Below are 17699 nucleotides of genomic sequence, written 5' to 3'. Positions count from 1 at the left end.
CCTTAATTCCCGTGTTCTCATGATATTGATTATGAAATGATATTTCGCTTTATTTCAACGATAAATGTGTCACACACCGCTTGCTCGTTCTTTAATTTAATACAGCCGCGAACTTCCTCTGCACCATATAAGGAAAATGAGGCTCTGAACACGCACGTGCACGTGATCGTTTTCCTGATCAGGGGCCGTATTCACAAAGAATTTTAAGGCTAAAAGTAGGTCCTAACTGGCGAATTTAGGAGCAACACCTGAAAATAATGGGCGTGTCACTCCCAACTTTAGGAGTCCTCATTTTTTTCACTAAGAGTAATTCACAAAGCATTTTAGCCCTAAAAGTAGCACCTAAGTCTGGGACAGCTTAAAAGAAGTCGAGAGGACTCCTAACTCACTAAGACCTATTCACAAAGGATCTTATAATGGCCGTGCGACGCAGTGTATTGGAGACACTTAATGACACGGAGTTAATACAAAGATACCGCCTTAACCGTGAGGGAATACTGATTGTTGTGGATCTTGTGAGGGATGCAATAACAGCGCCAACTATTCGCAACAACCCAATCAGGGCCGAATTGAAATGTTTGACAACACTTCGCTACCTGGCAACGGGAAAAATGCAATTGTGTAACGCCGACGATCTAGCGATATCCCAGTGCCGAATTTCCCTTTTATTATGTTTTTTTTTCCAGCACCAACTGGGCAAGCAGCAGTAACTGATCCTGCGTCCAGTTGGGCTTTCTTTTACGTTTGGCGAGTTCATAATCCACCGTCATTCAACTATTACATTACTTCAATAGGAGCAACATTTCATTGCTTTAAGTAGTCTATTAAGGCTAATAGGATGTCAATTAACCAAGCAACAGTTAATGCAAGTGTCGTTTTTCATTATTAGGCATGTGGCGGTTTTCATTAGGGTATTAAGATACCTTGATTTATTTTAATTTAATTCCCGACTTTTCTATCTGTCTCTGCCTTTTTAGAATTACACTTCACTGGGGCCTGCACAAACATGTCATTATACAGTATATGCAATTCGATGAAATTACTATTATTATTATTTTGTGTAATGTAGGACACAGACATATTTAGATGTCGTGATTCCATGATTTGGTGCGTCTGTGTAATGTTCCGCATGATGGCCCTGTCATCTAACAACCAATCACCGTGATCATTGCGAGGAAGCTCGTGCCTGAGAGTTGACGTCATCCATAGCAACGAAGACTCACTCTTAGTTTAGGAGTTGTCATTTTTCCTTAGTAAAAGTAGGTCTGAAAGGCGTTGTGAATAACTTTTAAGAGAAAACTCCTAGCTAAAATATTTTAGTGCGATTTAGGAGTACTCCTAGTGGTAAGATAAAATGCTTTGTGAATACGGCCCCAGATCGTGAAAGGTTTTAACAACAAATCAGTTGTTCATTTGTAGGTATAGACAAATATATAAAAAATATAAAGTAATACATAAATATATAATTTATAACAAAATAATATGTATTCATGACAAATGTGATTTACATTTATAGGAAGGAACAATGTGATGAACGATATTTGTTCTAAAAGAGTCTATTTACCAGTTTAAGATTATAAATGACACTGCAGAAATCAATCATTTTTCCTCTTTAATTTTACTAAAAACTCATAATTACAATTATGTGTTTCAGCATGTTGTACCATCAAGATTTGCAATTATTAAGTCTCTCAAATGTTTCATATCATGTCATGATGATAAAGTCGCCCAATGTATGTAAACCACCTGCTGCAAAGCCCTTAAAGTTCTTCACATAATCATGAATAAATCCTCATCTCATCTCACAAACATCATCACTGGACTTTGGCAATAATGTCCCAGTAACAAAGGCGACTTCAGCCGTACACCAGAGGAATTTATTCTCTCTGCAAAGTCAAGTCACATTTCAGGTTTCCCTTGAAATTCGGTTCAAAAATATTGCCCTCCCCATAATAAAAAACAACTATATGTCCACATAGTAAATAATAAAAACAAGAAAAGAGGAAAAGAGAGAACAAAACATGTTTGTACCCGAAAACTAGAATAAATGCAACTACTGTGATTAAATATATATTTCTTTACAATAAATAACCAGAACTCGTACAGTATCAAGTAAACCATTGCACACAAAAACAACAAAACAAACCGCAATTTCACCTCAATGTCTGATAACGGCCCTTTAAACAAGTGCACAAAAAGGTGTCATATTTATTTTTAAAAAGTGTTTAGAAAGCAAATACAATTATATGCACTGAAGAATCCTTGCAATGTGTTTGTGTATGTGTGTGTATATGTGTGCGTGTCTCAGAAAAGAGTTGTGTAAAATACCTGATAGTGTCACTGAAGTTTCTCTTATATTGCTCAGATTGTGGAAGTTCATTCATGGAAGAGTTACAGGATGTTCCTTTTTTCCAGTTGATGTAAATAAAGTTCCACATGTTTGGCGAACAATCCAGCAGGATTTTATGTGTTGAGATGTTTGGACGCCGCTCCACACGTGATCTGTCAATCAAACCTTTCATTCATAGTTCCTTCTTCATTTGTTTTAATCAAAACTGATTGGTTTGGTGTTCGTCTTTTCTTTTGTACCTTTGTGAGCAAAACGGAGCAGGAGTCAAAGTACAACATCAGGTTCTGTTGCTGAAATAATGAAACACAACAACAAAACTTCCACAACTGCTGTGGTTCAGTGTTTCCTTCATGGCAGACGCAGTAAAACCTGCCTCACATCTTTGTGTGTCTGTAAACATCAGTGTGTGTTTGTGTGTCTGTACAGATCAGTGTGTGTTTGTGTATCTGTACAGATCAGTGTGTGTTTGTGTCTGTACAGATGAGTGTGTGTTTGTGTGTCTATACAGATAAGAGTGTGTTTGTACAGATAAGTGTGTGTTTGTGGGTCTGTATAGATCAGTGTGTGTGTGTGTGTTTCTGTACAGATAAGTGTGTGTTTGTACAGATAAGTGTGTGTTTGTGGGTCTGTATAGATCAGTGTGTGTTTGTGTGTCTGCACAGATAAGTGTGTGTTTGTACAGATAAGTGTGTGTTTGTGGGTCTGTATAGATCAGTGTGTGTGTGTGTGTGTGTGTGTCTGTACAGATAAGTGTGTGTTTGTGTGTCTGTACAGATAAGTGTGTGTTTGTGAGTCTGTACAGATCAATGCGTGTTTGTGAGTCTGTACAGATCAGTGCGTGATTGTGAGTCTGTACAGATCAGTGCGTGTTTGTGAGCCTGTACAGATCAATGCGTGTTTGTGAGTCTGTACAGATCAGTGCGTGTTTGTGGGCATGTGTCAAACAAATACACCTGTTGGTGTGTGTGTGTTTTGAGTACTTCGTTTACACACTCTTTTAATATGTTTGTGTGTTTAAATGTTACTGTTTACTTGCTATTCCAATGTGTTTACGCACTGCTGTGGTGTGTGTGTGTGTTTATGCACTGCTGTGGTGTGTGTTTGTTTACGCACTGCTGTGGTGTGTGTGTGTTTATGCACTGCTGTGGTGTGTGTGTGTTTATGCACTGCTGTGTTGTGTGTGTGTGTTTATGCACTGCTGGAGTGTGTGTGTGTTTAACATGCATGTGGAATGTGAGATGATCACAGCAGTTCACTCTCTATATAATATTTGTGAGTGTGTAACGCGGGGCACGTGTGTTTAGCTGCTGCCGCTCTCGATGAGTTTGGCCAGAGCGTCTCTCAGTTCCGTCAGCTCAAAGATTTTTCCGTCCAGCAGGTCGAGCAGCGAGCGCAGACTCTTACGGAAGCTCTCTCCCTCCAGCTGGCTGTTCTCCAGACGCTGCTCCAGATCTGACAGCTGAGCTTCTAACTCCGTGTTCCTCAACTCTTTCTCCTGACCACGACACACAAACACACAACAGTCAAGATCTCACTCACTCACTCACTCACTCTCTCAAGATTCAAGATTCAAAGGAGCTTTATTGTCATGATAAAAGAAAATTTACATTGCCAAAGCACAAGATTAAATATAAACATGCAGAAATACAGATTAAGATAAAAAATAAGATAGAATAAAATTAAAAGTCTATAAGTAAAAATCTATATATATACACATCTCAATATAAACAGAAAGAATTCTCTCTCTTTCACTCTCTTTCTTTCTCTCACTCTCTCTCAATCTATCTCTCTCTTTCTCTCTCTCTCTCAATCTCTCTCTCTCTTTCACTCTCTTTCTCTCACTCTCTCTCTCTCTCGGTCTCTCTCTCTCTGTGTGCATGGCGGGAGCATGAGTTCTCAGAGCGATTGTATTTGTTGGAAATTTTTGGGGGGTATTGTTTATTATTTGTCTTTTTTCTTGATATCTTTAGTTTTGGGGTTTTTGGTAGGGTTTTTACTTTGAGGCGGAGTGGAGGCGCACGCCAGCGGGCAGCACTCCTCACTTTTACTCCGCCATGGACTTAGGTGTATACCCTAACTCCCTAACCAAAGCCGTCGTGATCTTCGTGAAAGAGTAAAGGTTGGCTGGCCAATTGATTGAGAGCGGCGTGTGGGTAAGTGCCGTGTTTTGTGTTATTTCCCCGCTGGTTTCGCTTTCAACAAAGGTTGTTGTTTCCAGTGTACCACCGTTCATTCCAAATGATGAAATTGAACGAGAATTACTTAGGTTCGGAAAGCTTGCTAGCGAAATAAAAATGATTCCGCTAGGTTGTAAGAATCAAGCGCTGAAACATGTGCTTTCGTTTAGACGCCAGGTGTTTATGTTTCTAGATGCACCGTCTTTGGATATTTCCTTTGGAGAAGAACATGAAGGAAAGTCTTATATGATTTACGCGAATACTGGCAGTCTGAAATGCTTTCAGTGTGGAAATATTGAACATTAGAAACATGGTTGTCCAAATAAAAATCAGGTTGAAAGAAACAAACGTCCTAACGAAACTGAGATCGTTTTGCCAATAGTGGAAGCACAAGCTGTTGATCAAAGAGATGCGGAAGAATCTGGAATTGTAACTGATGAGGTTGTGTGTACAAGGGAAGAAAGTCAAATCAGCGATGTAGCTGAAGGTTTTGATGAACTCAGTATAAGGAAAAGGTTCAGACTAAGGAAAATGGTGACAAAATTAAAGAAAAAAAGAGGTGTGACTAAAGTACGTAAACCGGTTTAATGGCACAAGGGGTATGTTTTCCTTTCCATCTCAAGCTGTCCCCTCTTTATGTTTTCCTATTTTTTTTCTCATTTTCTTTTCCTTTTCTAATGGAGAGTCTAAAAATAGGATCTATTAATATGAATGGAGGGAGGGATAAAAATAAAAGGTCTGTTCTATCAGAGTATATTCAAGCTAAAAACATGAATATTATTTTTTTACAAGAAACACATAGCGATGTGATGAATGAGGTAGAATGGAAAATGTGGTGGGAAGGAAATATTTTCTTTAGTCATGGCTCTAATGTTAGTGGGGGTATTGCAATTTTGTTCACAAAAAATATTAATATGAAAGTTATTTCTTTATTTGAGATGGAAAAAGGTCGAGGTTTAGCAGTTCAAGTTGAAATAAAGGGTCTAATTTGTGTATTTATTAATATATATGCCCCAAATAATGGAGCGGAGAGAATTACCTTTCTTAAAAAAGTAAATGATAGTTTAAAGGTCTTTGACAAGGATGACTGTTTGGTTTTGAGTGGTGATTGAAATTGTACCCTAGACTTTACCATGGATATAAATGGAGAAGAACCGTATCCTCCTTCTGCAAATGTTTTAAGTAATATTATTAGAGATTAAGAATTACTTGATGTGTGGACAGAACAACATCCTAAAATAAGTATGGAAATAAGTATGCTTGCAAAGGACTTTTATGAAGAGTTGTTTAGGGCACAAAAGTGCGATAAGTCAAGTATGGATTTTTTATTGAATGATATGCTTAAATTAAATGACAAACAGAGAAAGGAGTTACCCAAAAAAGGGGATCTTGATCTTTTAAAAAATTGGAGACCCGTTGCTCTATTGTGCACAGACTATAATATTCTTGCAAAGGTTTTCTCAAATTGTCTGAAAAAATATCGTAGTTTTTTGATACAAGAAAATCAGACTAATTGTGTACCAAAAATAACTATTATGGATAACCTTTTTCTTTTAAGAGATGTAATTGATCTTGCACATATGGACAATCAAGATATTGGGATTTTATCAATTGATCAAGAAAAGGCTTTTGATAGAGTAGATCATTGTTACTGTTTTAAATCCACCGGATGGAGTTGTTTGCGCAATTCAGAGGAAGTTGATTAACTTTTTTTGGACTGAATATCATTGGACAAATGCAGCAGTGCTGTATTTGCAAGTCAACGAAGGAGGACATGGACTAATAGACATCAGAAGTCGAATTATGACCTTCAGACTTTAAGTGGCGCAAAGATTGCTGTATTTTGGAGAAACTATGTGGACCGATACAGCTTGTGCTTTATTGAAAAAAGTGGACATTATTAAATATGATAAGCAGCTGTTTTTAATGAGGTTGGCAGATTTGGATATTAGTGGTACTTCGTCTTTTTATCATTCAGTTTTAACAGCATGGACTTTTGTTTTTAAAAAGGATAGAGATTTTTCAAGTCCGGGAAACTGGATCAAACATGAACCACTTTTTAGTAATCCTTTGATTGAAGTCAAAGAACTGACTCTGAACAGAGTAAGATCTTTACTGGTGAAAGGCTGCTGTACCACAATATCAGGTTTGAGGACTCAGAATGACTGAAAAAGTCCTGAAGAGATGTGTCAATTGACTGGGACTAAATCTGCAAGATTCATGAAAATGTTACTTGAAAAATATTTCTGCATTTACCTTCTGCTTTTTGGCAGTTCTTAAAGACAAATGAGGTATTATAATCGGAGAATGAAAAGCATTATGAGTTTCCAGAGTTAATGATTTCTGCAGCCATTGAAAATCAACCAGAGGAGGACTCAATTTTGAATTTTAGAATTCCGCAATTGACAAATTTTGAAGAAGCAGTGAAAAAATCTATTTAACATGTGTGAAAGTGTTGTACTATACCGCACTTAATATGCAACGAGAGTCTAAATGGATTGGTATTTTTGGGATAAAATCTTCCCCAAAAGGTTGTTGGAGGTCATTATATAAAACTCCAATAGAGAAGCGCACGGTAGATCTCCAATGGAGAATTGTTCATAGGGCTATAGCCACCAATAAACATGTAGCACATTTTGATTCCACTGTAATAAAGAAGTGTGTCTTTTGTAATGATGAAGAAACATTACCCCTTTTTTTGTTCTGTTTCAGATTAAGAGGATTATTTTTCATATTAGAAGATTTGGTTGGGAGACTGGGGGAGATCTTTAGTATGGTCAATTTTATATATGGACCCAAATATGCTGCTGGAAGGAGGAAAATATTTCTTAAGCAAATTTCATAGTAGGTGAAGCAAAGTTAGCAATATGGCTAACAAGAAAAAGAAAACTATGAGATGAAACTATTGTGAACCCTGAAGTAATATTAAAAGGCCTAATAACAGCAATAATTAGAGCAGAATCGGCCTTTTATAAATTGACAAATAATGTATTGATTTTTTAAGAAATGTGGGGAATTGATGAAGTTTTGTGTAATGAGAACGAGAGTCTGGAAATTTTGTTGTAAAATGATTTATCAATTTGTTTTTTTGTTGTTTTTTGTATTTAATTTCCATCCATCCATTTTCTTCCGCTTATCCGGGGCCGGGTCGCGGGGGCAGCAGTCTAAGCAGGGATGCCCAGACTTCCCTCTCCCTAGACACTTCCTCCAGCTCTTCCGGGGGGACACCGAGGCGTTCCCAGGCCAGCCGGGAGACATAGTCCCTCCAGCGTGTCCTAGGTCTTCCATGGGGTCTCCTCAGGGTGGGACATGCCCAGAACACCTTCCCGGGAAGGCGTCCAGGGGGCATCCGGAAAAGATGCCCGAGCCACCTCAGCTGGCCCCTCTCGATTTGGAGGAGCAGCGTGTGGAGATCTACTCTGAGTTCCTCCCGAGTGACCAAGCTTCTCACCCTATCTCTAAGGGATCGCCCGGCCACCCTGGGGAGAAAGCTCATTTCGCGCGCCTGTATCCAGGATCTTGTCCTTTCGGTCATGACCCACAGCTCATGACCATAGGTGAGAGTAGGAACGTAGATTGACCGGTAAATCGAGAGCTTCGCCTTGCGGCTCAACTCCTTCTTCACCACGACAGACTGGTACAGCGACCGCATTACTGCAGAAGCTGCACCGATCCGTCTGTCAATCTCCCGTTCCATCCTTCCCTCACTCGTGAACAAGATCCCCAGATACTTGAACTCCTCCACTTGAGGCAGGAACTCTCCACCCACCTAAAGTGAGCAAGCCACCCTTTTCCGACTGAGAACCATGGCCTCAGATTTGGAGGTGCTGATTCTCATCCCAACCGCTTCACACTCGGCTGCAAACCGTCCCAGTGAATGCTGAAGGTCCTGGTCTGATGGGGCCAGCACGATGACATCATCCGCAAAGAGCAGAGATGAAATCGTGTGGTCCCCAAACCCGACGCCCTCCGGCCCCTGGCTGCGCCTAGAAATTCTGTCCATAAAAATTATGAACAGAACCGGCGACAAAGGGCAGCCCTGCCGGAGTCCAACATGCACCGGGAACAAGTCTGACTTACTTCCGGCAATGCGAACCAAGCTCCTGCTCCGGTCGTAAAGGGACCGGATAGCCCTTAGCAAAGGGTCCCGAATCCCATACTCCCGGAGCACCCTCCACAAGATGCCGCGAGGGACACAGTCGAATGCCTTCTCCAAATCCACAAAACACATGTGGACTGGTTGGGCAAACTCCGATGAACCCTCCAGCACCCTGGAGAGGGTATAGAGCTGGTCCAGTGTTCCACAACCGGGACAGAAACCACACTGTTCCTCCTGAATCCGAGGTTCTACCATCGGCCGGATTCTCCTCTCCAGAACCCTGGCATAGACTTTCCCGGGGAGGCTGAGAAGTGTGATCCCCGATAGTTGGAGCACACCCTCCGGTCCCCCTTCTTAAAAAGAGGGACCACCACCCCAGTCTGCCAGTCCAAGGGCACTGTCCCCGACTGCCACGCGATCCTGCAGAGGCGTGTCAGCCAAGGCAGCCCCACAACCTCCAGAGACTTGAGGTACTCAGGGCGGATCTCATCCACCCCCGGTGCCCTGCCATTTAATTTCTTTTTTCGTAATGAAATATTTCACTCTCTCTCACTCACTCTTTCTCTCTTTCACTCTCTCTTTCACTCTCTCACTTTTTTTACTCTCTCTCTCTGCGCATGCGTGAGTGTTGTGGAGCGTGGTGTTTGGAGAGTGAATGGTAAAAACTGAATCTCTCTTTCAGTTTATTTTTCTTTTTTCTTTTTGGCTAAACTTTAATACATTATATATATATATTTATTTGTTCTTTTTTGAAGCCGCTCGCGGCTTTTGGTCGCGTGTGGTATGGCGTCTAATTCATTTCAGGCACCCTCGCAAATAGCGATGCGAAATGGGTGCAGGTGTGTGACGGAACAAGGTGTTAGTGTGGAGGATGTGCTCGTGGTGGTGGGAAAGTTGATCGGTTATGATAATATTCTCTCAGCATCACGAATGAATAAGGCAATTGTGGTGTTTGTGAAAACAGAACAACTAGTGAATCAACTACCTGAAAACGGTTTTTGGATTATGGAGGCGTTTGTGCCCGTGACTCCTTTAGTGGCTCCAACAACAAAAATAACTGTATCGAATGTGCCACCTTTCATTTCAAATAATGCTATTACAAAAGAGTTAACACGATACGGAAAAATTGCAAGTCCGTTTAGAATGATCCCGTTGGGTTGTAAAAACACGTCTCTTGAACATGTGTTGTCTTTTAGAAGACAAGTGTTAATGTTTCTGACTTCACCGCACCGTAGTTTGGAGATTTCTTTCCGTGTGAGTCACGAAGAAACTTCATACATCTTCTATGCAAGCACTGAAAATTTCAAGTGTTTTGGATGTGGAGATTTAGATCACAAAAGTTTCGCTTGTCCACATAAAAAAGAGGAAAGTGAACGCAAATCGTCCACTGAATCAGCCGGAGGCAGCGGGTTGTCAAATAATACTGTAAATACCACAGTTGAGGATATTACAGCAACACGGACACAACAACTGAAAGACAAGCAAAGCGAAGGGCCGATAGAGGAGGTCAACGGGCACAACGAGGTGAGTGAAAGCGATGACAATGTTGAGACTGGTGGAAAAGCTGGTTGTAGTTCCGCTATTGTAAATGATAAGGTTGAGAATGCTGACAGAAAAAGCGATGTGGTTCAGAGTGATGTTCAAGATGTAGACGATGTAGAAAAAATCTTAGAAGATGATTTTGATGGAATGTCTCAATATACTGATGATAGTATGAGAGATGATGATCAATGGTCAGAAGGGTCAGAGTTGTCAAAAGCATCGAAAGCAGATTTGTATTCTGTGGATCAAATCAACAAATTTCTTGATGAAACAAAGGGTAAAAAGACTAAAGTGAGTAATTTTTTTCCAGATTTAAATAAGTTTGTCGATTCTGTGTAATGGCCAAGAAAAACTTGCAATAAAGATGAATTGTCACAGTTAAAACGTTTCAGATTAAGGAAACACTTGACTGTGATTCGGAAGGAGAAAGGAATAAAAAATACCGACAGCTAAAGAGGAGAAATTTGTAAACAACAAACAAAATGGATTACGTCTTTGAGATGGTAGTCTAGTGGGTTAAACCACTGAACTGGTAAATCAAAGGTTGCTGGTTCGATCCCAGCAGCCACCACCAGCGTGTCCTTGAGCAAGACACTTTACTCCATGTTGCTCCAGGGGGATTGTCCCTGTAATAAGTGCACTGTAAGTCGCTTTGGATAAAAGCGTCTGCCAAATGTCTAAAATGTCTTTCTTTTTGTTAGTTTTTTTCCTCTTTTCTATCCTTCTAGATATGATGCGTGTGGGCTCCCTAAATGTTAATGGGATGAGGGATAGGAAGAAGGCTGATACTTTCATAGAATTCATTTGGTTAAAAAAAATGTAGATGTGATTTTCTTGCAAGAAACTCATAGTGATGCACATAATGAGGTGGACTGGAGATTGTGGTGGAAAGATGAATGTGTTCTTTCTCATGGAACTAACTTGAGTGCAGGAGTGGCAGGCCTTTTTTCTTCAAGTATGAAAGTTAGAATCTTATTAAAAAAGGAAATTGAACCAGGTAGATTATTGGCAGTCAGAGCTGAAATTATGTTCTCATTATTTTTGTCAATATCTATGCTCCTAACAATGGGACGGAGAGAATAAATATTTTTAATCAATTGAAAATGTTTCTGGGACAACAACAAGAGGATGTTTTAATAATTTTGGGAGGGGATTGGAACTGCACACTGGATCATTTATTTGATAGGAACGGAGAAGAACCGCACTTTCAGTCACCAATAGTTTTAGGTAATTTAATTAAAACGTTTAACTTTACAGACATTTGGAGAGATTTTAACCCTTCAGTTAAACAATATACTTGGGTAAAGGTAAATGAAGGAAGAATCTCGGCAGCACGTCTTGACAGATTATATGTATCCAAAAATATGAAAAGTAAAGTTGTACGCACGGCTATTGTCCCCACACCATTCACTGACCATAAGCTAATCACTGTTGACTTTACAATGACATCTAAAAGTACCAGAAGGGCCTATTGGCATTTTAATGTTAAATTGCTGCAGGATATACATTTTTGTGAAACTTTTAAACTTTTTTGGGAAAACTGGAAAAGTGAGAAGAATAGGTATGAAGATGTTTTACTTGTTTTACTGGAGAAGCGAACAAGTCATCACAAGTCTGCTGTAGTGCATGAGTCTGCTATTTACCCCGTTACTTTGTTTAAACTGTTTAACTGGACTGTTGTCTGTTGTTAGTTAAGATTGTTGGAGCTCGTTTATTTAATGATTCGTTGACTGATTGCTAAATTGTTAGCGTTTTTTGTTTCGTTTGTACTGAATTTAATTTGCCGTTAGCCGCTCGTTACGGCTTGACATTACAAGTTTGCACTTAAAAGCACCGAGCTATTTGATCGCTGTTTGGTCCGTGGTCCATTCAAGTCGTACAGACTTTGTTTTGCTAATCGAGAAGGCGTGTTCCAGCTGTATTCTGTTCGCGCTAATCTCAACACATACTAAAGCAGTGCCTCTGCGCCGTCGCGGCAAGCGTCAGCGGTAGCGTCAGCCCTCGTGTTCAGCCTCCTTGTGTGAAGACCAAAGAGTGTAAAGACCTGCGACTCTACCTGCGCGACTTCACCGAGCAAGGACACCGGCAAGGCACATCAGTATATTTAACATACCTTTGCTTTCATTTAATTGTCTACTAACATGTGTTTCGAGTTTATTCCTGTATTCTACCGTAGACAGCGTTCTCACCCAAGACGCAAGGCACGACGCACACACTCTCAAGCGCGTCCCATTCACATCTCTCCTTTTACACCTCTGTCTCTATCTATGGGTCTCTGGAACTGCCAGTCAGCTGTGAACAAGACTGACTTCATCGATGCGTTTGCCAGCCAGTCTGAGATTCACATTCTTGGTCTTACTGAGACTTGGATTCGTCCTGAAGACTCAGCCACACCCGCTGCTCTCTCCACAAACTACTCCTTCTCCCACACTCCCCGCCAAACTGGAAGAGGAGGAGGCACAGGTTTGCTTATCACCAATGATTGGAAATATTCCACACTATCTTCCCTATGCAACAACTATTCATTTGAATACCATGCTGTTAATATCACTTTTCCCACTCAGCTCAGCGTTGTTGTAGTTTACCGTCCCCCAGGTCCTCTTCACGACTTCATTGAAGAGTTAGATGTGCTGCTCTCATCATTTCCGGAGGATAGCGGCCCTCTTGTAGTCCTTGGGGACTTCAACATCCACCTGGAGAAACCCTATGCTGCAGACATCCACACCCTCACCGCCTCGTTCGACCTCACGCGCCTCGTCACAGCCAGTACTCATAGATCTGGTAACCAGCTGGATCTCATCTACATCCGTAACTGCACCACAGATAACATTCAAGTCACACCTCTTCACATCTCGGACCACTTCTTCATCACTTTCAACATGCTCCTTCCTACATGCACTACACCAACACCACCACCCGTTCACTTTAGACGGAACCTTCGCTCTCTCTCTCCTAGCACACTCTCTGCCAGAGTGACATCCTCTCTTCCCTCCAACTTTGCTTCTCTAGATGCTGACACTGCCACCGACACCTTACACTCAACACTTACATCCTGTCTAGATAACCTTTGTCTAGACACCCTGCTGACCTAGGGGACTACCAGTCACTACTCTCCTCTTTCTCTGCTAGTGTTACCACAGCAAAATTGTCTTTCTATACCACCAAGGTAAGCAATACATCTAACACTCGACAGCTTTTCAAGACATTTAATTTCTTCTTTGCCCCAATCCTCCCCCGCCCACTTCATCATTGACTGCGGAAGACTTCGCTGTATTTTTCACTGACAAAACATCATCCATCAGCAAACAATTCTCGGTACCTCAGACCTTGGGAAACACCTCCCACACTTCAACCATCGAACTCTCCTCTTTCACCCCACTTAAGGACACTGAAGTCACCAGGCTTCTCTCCAGCCACCCCACCACCTGTCCCCTTGACCCTATCCCCTCTGATCTCCTTCAGGACATATCCAGCTCGCTCACACCTGCACTCACACACATCATCAACACCTCCCTGCTCACTGGCACTTTTCCATCCACATTCAAACAGGCCCAGGTCACGCCCCTACTCAAGAAACCAACATTGGACCCTTCTACTCCCGACAGTTACAGACCTGTCTCTCTCCTCCCATTTATAGCAAAAACACTTGAAAGGGCAGCTTTCAACCAGGTGTCTTCCTACCTGTTCCAGAATAAACTACTGGATGACAAGGAGTCTGGCTTCAAAACAAACCACTCCACTGAGACGGCATTGCTATCGGTCACAGAAGCACTGCGGCTAGCCAAGGCGGAATCTAAATCCTCGGTCCTGATTCTACTAGACCTATCTGCAGCGTTTGACACTGTCAATCGCCAGATACTGCTAGCAACCCTGTCATCACTAGGAATCACAGGGTCTACCCTCCGCTGGTTCAAATCCTACCTCTATGACAGATCCTTCAGGGTGTCATGGAGGGGCTCGCTGTCCACGGCTCACCACATGATCACTGGGGTCCCTCAGGGGTCGGTGCTTGGACCGCTGCTTTTTCCCATCTACACGACATCACTGGGACCCATCATACAGGCACATGGCTTCTCATATCACTGTTATGCCGACGACACCCAGATCTACATCTCGTTTCACCCAGACGATACCACTGTAGCAGCTCGCATTACAGCCTGCCTCGAGGACATCTCAGCTTGGATGAAAGACCATCACCTCCAGCTGAACCCTGCCAAGACCGAACTACTCGTGTTTCCGGCACACCATACGGTCCAACACGATTTCAACATCAATCTTGGCAATACCACGATCACCCATTCCAAAACAGCCAGGAACCTCGGAGTCATATTTGATAAACAGCTGTCCTTCAATGATCACATTGCAAAGACAACACGGTCATGCCGATATGCCTTATTCAACATTAGAAAGATCAGACCATATCTCACGGAGCATGCGGCACAACTCCTTGTCCAGGCCCTGGTAATCTCAAGGTTGGACTACTGCAATGCTCTCCTTGCTGGTCTTCCTGCAAAGGCTATCAAACCACTTCAGCTGGTTCAGAACGCAGCAACACGCCTCGTCTTCCAACAGCCCCAAAGGGCTCACGTGACTCCCCTTTTCATCTCTCTTCACTGGCTACCGGTTGCAGCCCGTATCAGATTCAAGTCACTAATGTTTGCCTACAGGACTATCACTGGATCTGCACCGGCTTACTTTCACACTCTCCTGCACTCCTACACCCCATCAAGATCCCTGCGTTCAGCAAACCAGCGGCGTCTTGTATTGCCTTCCCATAAGGGCTGTAAATCGCTCTCCCGCTCTTTCTCATTCACAACTCCTTCCTGGTGGAACATTCTTCCTAACTCTGTCCGTTCAAACATATCTCTCACAACATTTAAAAAACTACTTAAAACCCATCTCTTCTGCGAATACTTGACAAACAAATGAGAAAATAATAATAATAATACACTAACTCTTTTTCTCAACAGGTATTGGTCTAGCTTTTGTTGAAACCAGTAACTTTGTATTGGCACCTAATGTATTATGGCTCCTTTATGAACTATCGCTAATTGCTCCTAAACTCTTTGAAAGTCGCTTTGGATAAAAGCGTCTGCTAAATGTCTAAATGTAAATGTAATGTAAATGTTTACTTTGGTGGGAAATAGGAAAGGTCCATATAAGAGATTTTTGTCCACAATATACGTCACATTCAAGTTTATGCTTGAGAAGGACTCTTGAGTGGCTTGAAAAATAAATCTTTGAAATCGAAAACAATATGTTGGATGGAAATATTTCAGATAATTTACATGAGTGGAATGAAAAGAAATTAAAGCTAAGTTCTATTTTAAATGAGAAGGTTAAAGGTGCTCTTGTAAGAAGTAAGTTTTTATCAATGAAAGATATGGATGGACCCATCTCATTTTTCTTTAATTTGGAGCATAAAAGCGTACAAGGACAATTAATGCACAGTTCGAAAAACAGTGATGGACATGAAACGAGTGATCCTGCAGAAATATGCCGACTAGCAGTGGATTTTTACTCCGATCTATATTCTGCTGAGAACACTGATACTCAGAGCCAGGATGAACTTTTGCAGAACCTTCCCTGTCTCAATGAGGAAGATAGGAATGATCTAGAGCTTGGAATTACTTTTGAAGAACTAAGTATTGCAGTTGTGGGTCTGTCTACAGGCAAAACTCCTGGAATAGATGGACTTCCAAATGAATTCTATAAACATTTCTGGTCTACAATTGGAAATGATTTCTTTGAAGTGCTACAGGAATGCATTCGGACAGGTTCTCTGCCAAAGAGTTGCGAGCGGGCAGTTCTAACACTTCTGCCAAATAAAGGAGATCCTACTTTATTAAAGAACTGGAGACCCGTGGCAATTCTATGTTCTGAGTATAAACTGTTTTCAAAGTGTCTTGCTAATAGATTGAATAAAAAATTAAAAAAGATAATACACAAGGACCAATCCTATTGTATAAAAGAAAGATGTATTTTTGATAATTTGCAATAAGTACGTGATGTTGTTGATTTAGGCTACAAGTAATAATATCAATATAGGGTTGTTTTCACTCGATCAAGAAAAAGCTTTTGATCGAGTTGATCATCAATATCTTTTTAAAGTTTTAAAGACTTTTGGTTTTGGGGAGAAATTTTGTTTCATGATAAAGTTGTTGTATTTCAATGCCACATGTATGATCAAGATGGCGGATGGTCTCAGTATACCTGTTAAAGTGCAGAGGGGAATAAGACAGGGGTGTCCTCTTTCAGGTCAGCTCTATAGTTTGGTCATTGAACCTCTCCTATGTAAATTAAGAGAAAAGTGAATGGGCCTACAAGTTAACAGTAAAATTTATAATGAATGTTTGAAAGCCTCAGCATACGCTGATGAAGTAACTGTTATTTTAAGAAATTAAAATGATGTTCAAGTATTAAAAAATATTTTTGAGAGTTATGGGAAAGCATCATCTGCTAAAGTCAGTTGGGAAAAAAGTGATTCTCTGTGGTGCTGATCACAATGGTCCAATACTTCCAGCGTTTTTACAATGGGGAAGATCTGGTTTTAAACATCTGGGGGTTTACTTAGGAAGAGAGGATTATAGGAGGAAAAATTGGGAGGGCCTGATGGAAAAAGTGTGTGCTCGGTTGTCTCGATGGCAAAGCCTGCTACCTCTGCTTTCTTATAGGGGAAGAGTTTTGATCTGTAACAACCTTGTAGCCTCATCTTTATGGCACAAAATGACTATCTTGGAACCTCCTAATGAACTGGTGGAAAATCGGCAGAAACTTTTAATAGACTTCTTTTGGTCTGGGCAACACTGGCTTAAAGCATCCGTTCTGTTTTTACCAAGACAAGAAGGTCGTCAAGGACTAGTGGACATCAAAAGCAGAGTGATGACTTTTAGGCTTCAGACTGCAAAAAGGCTACTGTATGGAGAAGATGTGAGCTGGTCTGGTGTGGCGTGTGCCCTGTTAAGAAAAGCAAGTGGAATGGGGCTAGATCGTCATCTTTTTCTGATGGACATTCAGAACGTTGAACTTAATGGACTTACTTCATTTCATCAATCGATGTTTAAAGCATGGAAAACTCTAAATGTTACGAGGAATCTCAAGGAGGTGCGAGATCTATGGCTAAGAGAGGAACCCTTACTGCATAATCCTCCTCTGGAGGATTTTATCTCTGAGAAATGCTTTAAAAAATGCAGAAGTTACAACCTTGGGACATTTAATATCAAACGAAGGATGGATGACTGCTGAAATGCTGTCTTCAAAGATTGGTGTTAGGTCAGTTCGCCTGACACAGAGACTGCTAAATGACATTTTTGAAAGTTTACCTATGGATGTTAAACATGTTTTGGAGACTGTTAATGAGGATACAGTTGTTTCCTTACCAGAGTTGGAAGTTGCACCTGCTGTGGGCCCTTTTCAAGAGAAAGAGGGGGCATTGCTCAATTTCAATACTCCACAACTAGGACTTTTTAGTGAAACGGGGAAAAGGGCATTATACGTAACATATGTCAAATTTTCACATATTCGGTCCTTG

At 41.1% G+C, this 17699-nt stretch overlaps 1 protein-coding gene across 2 annotated transcripts in view; it reads right to left on the bottom strand.

Moving 5' to 3' along the window:
* Nucleotides 1-1599: 1599 nt before the first annotated feature.
* The window catches only part of LOC130407403 (homer protein homolog 1), a 29090-nt gene continuing 12990 nt past the window's right edge, over nucleotides 1600-17699 (bottom strand). For both annotated transcript variants that reach the window (XM_056730199.1, XM_056730200.1), the window contains exon 9: nucleotides 1600-3845. In XM_056730199.1, coding sequence (XP_056586177.1) covers nucleotides 3651-3845 — 195 coding nt within the window. In that variant the 3' untranslated portion in view covers nucleotides 1600-3650. The remainder of the gene's footprint in view (nucleotides 3846-17699) is intronic.

The sequence above is a fragment of the Triplophysa dalaica genome, chromosome 19 (assembly GCF_015846415.1).
Source record: "Triplophysa dalaica isolate WHDGS20190420 chromosome 19, ASM1584641v1, whole genome shotgun sequence".
Taxonomy (NCBI): Eukaryota; Metazoa; Chordata; class Actinopteri; order Cypriniformes; family Nemacheilidae; genus Triplophysa; species Triplophysa dalaica.
The sequence above is the reverse complement of the archived record's forward strand: the minus strand, read 5'-3'. Positions and strand labels throughout refer to the sequence as shown.